The following is a 7,732-nucleotide window of genomic DNA, read 5'->3' as shown; positions in this document are numbered from 1 at the left end:
ACTCTTTTTTTTTTTTGCCCCCCAGGAAATTGTCTATCACCAATTACAGAAGACTGAGGCTACTTTAGAAATGTAAATTTGCAACCACATCTTTTTACTTTGTCACCCTCAGTAGCATGCCATGGTGTCATAGCTCACAGCAATGTCAAACTCTTGGACTCAAGTGATTCTTTTGCCTTAGCCTCCCTAGTAGGTGGGACTACAGGTGCCTGCCACAGCACCTAGCTATTTTTTTGTTTAGCAGGCCTGGGCCAAGTTTGAATACACCAGGCCTAGAGCATGAGGCCAGCACCCTAATCCCTGAGCACTGGCACCCATTTTTTTTTTGAGACAGAACATCAAACTGTCACCCTGGATAGAGTGCTGTGGCATCACAGCTTACAGCAATCTCAAACTCTTGGCCTCAAGAGATCCTCTTGCCTCAGTTTTTCTATCTTTGGTAGAGACAGGCTGTTCTCAAACTTGTGAGCTAAAGTAATACATCTGCCTCAGCCTCCCAGAGTATTAGAATTACAGGCATGAGCCACCATGCCCAGCCACAATAATCCATCTTAAAATCAATGGCATCTTAGATTCAATGGACTAATATTTCACAAAACATTTGAGGAACAGTAAGCAATTCCTTGTCCCACATAATACTCTTCTGCTTTTTTTAGTGAAAGGGGAGAAAAAAGGTGATGTATGGCTGTGTTTTAAAACAAAGTCCATATTTTGGTAAAACAAAAAAAAATTAGGCATTTTTAAATACCACTGCAAGTGTATAAATTTATGCAAACTTTCAGTGGAAAATTCACAACATTTATGAAATTATAAATTAATATTGATTTAACATAATAATTTTTTTTTTTTTTGTCTCACTTGGTCACCCTTGGTAGAGTGCCATGGCATCTGAGCTCACAGCAACCTTAAACTCTTGGGTTCAAGTGATTCTCTTGCTTCAGTCCCTCATGTAGCTAGGACTAGAGGTGCCCACCACAACGCCTGGCTATTTTTTAGAGATGGTGTGTCACTCTGGCTCAGGCTGGTCTTGAACCCGTGAGCTCAGGCAATCCACCTGCCTCGGCCTCTCAAATGCTGGGATTATAGGCTTGAGCCATATCACTCAGAACATAATACTAATTTTAAAAATATTTCCACTAGAAGCATCTGAATCAGTGTTCAAGAATGTTCATAAACCATGTGTGGAACTGAAAAAATATTAATCTGTATATCCATGAGTAATAAATTGAATAATGTCCTATAATCAATTCATGAGAATATTATACATGCATTAAAAAGAATGAGGAATATGTATAAAAAATTTGGAGACATAGCTACAAAATATTATCAAGTAGAGTGATAAGATCATAGAACAGTATACTGATACATTGCATACAAATTTGAGACAAACATATTATTCATAGCGATTAAAGGGCAGGAATCAAATTATGGAGTAATTTTATTTTATATTCACTAAATTTTTGCATTTTTTCAAAGCTTTACAAAAATAATTTATGGAAAATCATGCATCAGAAGACAAGAAAATTAACTCAATAGGTCATGAATTATTTCATAAAACTTAATTTGGTGAAATAAAACCCTAAATAGGCCAGCAAAAATGGAAATTAAAAAAAAAAAGTGGAAAAGATATGATGGTAAATGTGCATACGGAGTTTAAGATTCAAACTTTACTGTATAAATTTCCAAGTAAACTTACATAAACCATGTCCCTTGTAAAACTGACTTTGGATCGCCACCTTCCAGTTCAGCAGTCACACTAGATCATGGTAGTTCCTAATAGGAAAAAAAGCAGATCCTGAATTCTGAAACCAGTCACAAACTCTCTACATGGAAGCCAACCAACCTATTGCTAATGGCAGAAACGAGACAGACTACACCGGATCATTAAATTCCCTTTGGAAAATGAACAAAAGTCAGGTTAGTGTCTGCTTAGCATATTTAAATTTCTGTGAATAACTATTATTTAGAAATTATAGAAGGTCCCTAAAAAACTACTTTGTGCAATTACTTTAAAACCTTTATATTTTCCTTCACCATAGATATCAAAGTCCGGATTTTGAGTGGGTGAGTACATATCTCTGTCTAGAATAATTTACTAATTGGAAATAAGCTTATCTCCTCATGTGGTGCAAACATTTCAATTTCCTTAACTTTGGAAATTTGACTAGCAGGTACTCAAGGACTCAAAAATTCTTGGGACTAACATCCTTAAGAGACTGTTTTGTTGTTTTTCTCCCACTGTGGATGACGCTATGGTAACCCAGTGATAGTCTTAGTGCTGAGAGTTAAAATGATCTAAAGAGAAATGAATTCAGTTACACATCAGGTAAAATTCATATAATGAAGAGTAATTGCCTTATAAAGACTTCCTAACTAATGATAATTTATTTCATCTTTTAGGCTTATTTTTATTTATTTATGTTTTTTGAGACAGAGTCTTAAGCTGTCACCCTGGGTAGAATGCCGTGGTGTCACAGCTCACAGCAACTTAAGCGATTCTCTTAAGGGCTTAAGTGATTCTCTTGCCTCAGCCTCCCAAGTAGCTGGGACTACAAGCACCTGCCACAATGCCTGGGTATTTTTTGTTGCAGTTGTCATTGTTGCTTTAGCTGGCCTGGGCCGGGTTTGAACCTGCCAGCCTCAGTGTACATGGCCGGCACCGAAACCACTGTGCTAATTTATTCCATTTAAAAAAAACTTCTAATATATAAGTACATATAATACAAAATTTTTAGTGATTTATTTATAATTTTAAACCATAATCAAAATATCCTTCTTTCTAGTGTTAGGAACCTTCTTATTGATCTGGTCACATTTGTATCTTGTTGAATGATCTGTAAAAGCAGTGACTGAAATCAAGGCAAGCAAAGTGAGACAGACAATAATCGCCATCATTCAGTCACAGACAGGCACATTCAATTACAGCAGTGGTTCTCAACCTTCCTAGTGCCGCAACCCTTTAATACAGTTCCTCATGTTGTGGTGACCCCCAACCATAAAATTATTTTTGTTGCTACTTCATGCATGCAAAAATAAGTGTTTTATTAAAAAATATGTGTTTTCTGATGGTGGTAGGTGACCCCTGTGAAAGGGTCATTAGATCCCCAAAGTGGTCATGACCCACAGGTTGAGAACCGCAGGTTAGAAATCGTGGGCAGCAGGGAAGGCCTCTAAAGTTGTGTTTATGCCCTGAGGGCTGAGCTGGAGTTAACTAGGCAGGGGAATCTGCAACCAAAATAATTTTATGGCTGGGGGTCACCACAACATGAGGAACTGTATTAAAGGGTCACAACATTTGGAAGGTTGAGAACCACTGAATTATAACAGAGGCCATTGCATTTGCACATTGGATCCCAGGCTGTCAGAAGCAGCACGCCAGACATCTGTAATTCAGAAGTCACAAAGAGTGTCAGGTGGTGGCAACCTGATTCCTTGGATAATTTAACTGATTGTGAAACTTTCTCTGCTGGCATCTGTGCTGGCGAACTGTCTGCTCTCCATCCAGCGCCCTGCCTTTTCTTGCCTTATGCATTTTTATAAGGAACCCTTTTCCTCTAGCTTCTGAGTAGGTTTAGTCAATGGCAGACATTGTTGGATGGCAGAATTGGCAAAGAAGACAGAAAGTAGGAGGATACGTCTCCCACCACGTCAGTAGTGCATGCTCCATGGTTTTAGTGCCACTGCAAAGGTCTACTGTGGTTCTCGTTTTCGCGTGGTGATCTAGGAACACTTGACCTCACTTTGAAAAATCCTTGATTTTATTATGGGGCCATGTTTAGTATAGGTTGTATATGGGGAAAAAGAAGGAGGAATTTGCTCTCTGTTCTCAGAAAATTAACTCTAACCTGGAATAAAGAAGCTTTAGGTCAGGCATTGCCATTAAGACATAATAACAAACATTGGTAGAGCGTACAATTTACAGACACATTCATACATATATCTGCATATGATCTGCTGAGGGCTGATAGATCTTATGTATAAAATGCTGAAGTGAAACTGATGTATAAGTCGTATGTCATTTTATCATGCACATTCACTTTGAAGCATCTGTGAGTGCTTGATGAGAAAAAATAACCAATTTCCTCTGTTTTCTCAAATTAGGCCAATTTCTTCTAGTGCATCTCTTTTGTTTCTGAACATAGGGGATTACTTTAGAAGCTCATGAGATAAAGGTGATGGCCATTAATAACAATTTAACATCCTAGGCTGTAAAATGATAAGAATCCACATCACATACATTGGAAAAGTTTATACAATACAACCTAATGCTTCTAGACTACTAGAAACATTCTCTCATGTAAACTAGTCTTAGTGATAGTCAAAGTCAACATTTTATAGAATGGTTAGTAAACATTCTCACCAAAGGCATTTTAACTTTGGTTTATTATGGCACATAATTATGACAAAGGACACAAAGCAGCTGACATGAAAAATGAATAAGTCTGGAGATCTAATGTACAGTATCTGGACTGTAGTTAATAGTATTGTGTTAGGGATTTTTGTTAAATAAGTGAATTTTAGCTGCTCTTTTTCACAGAAAATTTTTAAGTATGTGAGAATAATCAACATATTAATCTGCTTCATGATAATAACCACTTTACTATTAATATTTGTATGTATCCCATAATATTATGTTAAAAACCTCAAATATATACAATTGCGTGTATTTTAAAATAATGGACTATAACATCCTTATTTGATGAGGTAAAACAAAGGACTATGTGATTTTTAGCAAGCGTTTTAATTGTACAGGTCCTAAGAGTTTATTTCAAAATTAGCATGAATATATCTTGTCAGAGGCATGAATAAAGTGTAGTGTTCTTTCTGTGATTATCATTCTGGAATTTTGGCACAAGAATATCACCTTTCTAACATTTCTTCTTATAAACTCTTCTCACCACTTCACTCTCCCTCATATTTTCTAGAGGTTTTTTCTCTTACTGGATAAGTTATTATATTAGGATAATCTAACCTTTATTTAAATTATTGGAAGGCAAGAGATAGTAAAAATGTTTATGTCACTTTAATTTTTTTTCATATTTTTCTCTGTTTCATTCATTTTATCCATTCTCTTATATGGTCTGTTCATCTGGGGTTTATTTTCCAAAAGACTTCTCTTGCTTTCTGCACAATCTGTTTGCCTTCATTGACGACTAGACTTCTCAAAGTTCTGTTTTCTACCCATATTAATAATCCAGCAAATCTTCTTCTGTATTCACTGTTATCACAGCTCATCATTTGGCAAAGACATTAGACTTGAGTTTTCTTACGCTGATTCCTCACCACCCAACAACTTACTTGCAATATTGGTTTATTAGCATTGAGCAGTTTGTATGTTACCACTGCAGAGTTTCCCCCTAGTAACGGGAATTACCAAAGGAACTAAAAACTACTATGGAGCTAAAACTAATTTTCTCTTTTGCCTTTAGCATATGAATGTTTCTCATATTGTTCTAGCTGCATTTTTCTCTTTTGTTTTAAAAGTCATTGGTCCCATTGACAGATGAGCTCACGTATGGTCCAAACCAGGGTTTCATTTTACTGGCTTTAGCAATATTGCTTCCTTAGCAAAAACATTTAGCTCATCTAGAAGTGATGATTCAGGTCACCAGAAAAATGTTATTAGTAAGTCAAATACGTCTTCTGGATACCTTCTCTGAAACTTAAAGGTAAAACTTGTTACATGTGAATTCCTGCACTTTAAATTAGTACTGTATTACATTACTTAGGACCTTTATAGCTAAGAGACTAAACTTCCCCAACTTCAGTGCTTTTGTCACACAATGAATAAAAACTTTCCTCATCAGAATTTTTGTCCAAGTTGAAATTCATGGTAATAACATGTAAATATTGACACATATAAAATAAAATTTCAACAGATAAATTATTGAATAGTGATTATAGTTAGTTTGTTCATATAAAGTATGGTCATATCCTTCCTTTTAGAAAATGAGTTCTTTATAATTTATTGGAGAAAGATCTCATTATAGTGGACGCTCAGGAATTAGTTAAGCATTTTTTAATTGGAAATACATGACTTTTATTTATTCAAATTGCTCTTTTATATAGATATACCACAAGGCTAATCTATAAAAAATATATAATATGAAGGCCTCAGATGCACTGTCACGCATGGCTCACCATGTTTTCTTGGCATTTGTAGAATTTTATGGGCCCTCATGGTGTCGGACACCAGCAGACAGAGGATTGTGTCAAGCCAACGAGAACAGATTCTACTACAATTCTGTCATTGGGAAATGCCGTCGCTTTAAGTACAGTGGATGTGGAGGAAATGAAAACAATTTTACTTCTAAAAAGGCATGTCTGAGGACATGTAAAAAAGGTATAGAAGATATCCTTGCCATTAATTCACTAGTGCTTGAAATAACAATTGTACTGAAATTATAAATGAATTTTAAGCTACTAAAAATATCATGGACCTCTTCTTTTTATTGTGAGAAACAAAGTGTGAGTTTTTATATAAATGTTCTATTTCCAACACATTTAGATAATAATGCTGGATATATAACAGTAATTCCACTTAATCTGTCTTCATATTATGTAGAAAAAGAAGCAGTGCAAGGCCAATGTTAATGTTCAGTATTTATATGAAATGATTTATCAAAATACCTGTATACTTTCCTTTACTGCACAAAACTTTAATATATTTATTAATTTCTTCTGAGTATAAAAATGATAGCATGTTTATAATATTATAGAAATAATATTAAGTGCAAATAAAAAGTTTCTATAATTCTGTCAACCATATATTTGTATTATTTTAAAATAAAGTGAGCAGAGATTGATAACTAAACATGAACTACGTGATATTAATAAAAACCAACCACACTCTTATCCAGTTTTACTAACTCATACTATGCAAAATGAGTCCTCAGAAATAGCTTGTCCTGCCCAAAGGTATTGGTGAATTAAAGGTTTGAAGTTAATCATATATTTAATTTTATATATTAAAAGATAATTTGAGAAAATTTTAGATAAAGTGCTCCACTGTGTTACCTTTTTCACTTAAATGCGTTACTTTTCCTCTTGTAGGTTTCATCCAAAGAATATCTAAAGGAGAACTAATTAAAACTAAAAGAAAAAGAAAGAAGCAGCCAATAAAAATAACATATGAAGAAATTTTTGTGAAAAAGATATAAATTTATTATGTTACTGGAACACTAATTCCACTCAATATTTTGTATGGAATTTTTCACTTGACTTTCTATTTTTTCTTTGCTAAATACTATACATGTCTATGTTCATGAAGTAATTTCCTACACTTATTGTAATTGTTATTAATACATTTGCATCAGTTTCTTCTCTAATCTTGTCACAATGCTTTCTCTAGGTCTACAACTTATTAACTAGCTAATGTGAATTTAGTATTCTCTCTATCCTTTTCTAGCTGTCATTTAACGACAAATTATCACACTGTTGACTATATCAAACCTGTTCACTTCTTCCGTTGAACTTATTTTTTCTGATTATGCATGTGATGATCTCCTTTACTGCCCATGACCACAATAAGAAATACAGCTATAGGCCAGGTGTGGTGGCTCACCCTGTAATCCTAGTACTCTGGGAGAATGAGGTATGGATCACTTAAGCTCAGGAATTCAAGGCTAGCCTAAGCAAGACTGAGGCTCCTTTCCTGATAATAAAAATAAATAAATAAAATAAAAAAGTAAGCCAGGCATTGTGGTGGGTGCCTGTAGTCTCAGCTACTCAG

The 7,732-nt window shown here is 34.8% G+C and overlaps 1 protein-coding gene across 2 annotated transcripts in view; it reads left to right on the top strand.

The window, feature by feature from the left end:
- The window catches only part of TFPI (tissue factor pathway inhibitor), a 59,240-nt gene extending 52,024 nt beyond the window's left edge, over positions 1–7,216 (top strand). For both annotated transcript variants that reach the window (XM_012812205.2, XM_023507633.1), the window contains 2 exons: positions 6,164–6,343; positions 7,054–7,216. In XM_012812205.2, coding sequence (XP_012667659.1) covers positions 6,164–6,343; positions 7,054–7,160 — 287 coding nt within the window. In that variant the 3' untranslated portion in view covers positions 7,161–7,216. The remainder of the gene's footprint in view (positions 1–6,163; positions 6,344–7,053) is intronic.
- Positions 7,217–7,732: the final 516 nt, after the last annotated feature.

The sequence above is a fragment of the Otolemur garnettii genome, unplaced genomic scaffold (genome assembly GCF_000181295.1).
Source record: "Otolemur garnettii isolate 467f Iridium unplaced genomic scaffold, OtoGar3 scaffold00195, whole genome shotgun sequence".
Classification (NCBI taxonomy): domain Eukaryota; kingdom Metazoa; phylum Chordata; class Mammalia; order Primates; family Galagidae; genus Otolemur; species Otolemur garnettii.
The sequence above is the reverse complement of the archived record's forward strand: the minus strand, read 5'-3'. Positions and strand labels throughout refer to the sequence as shown.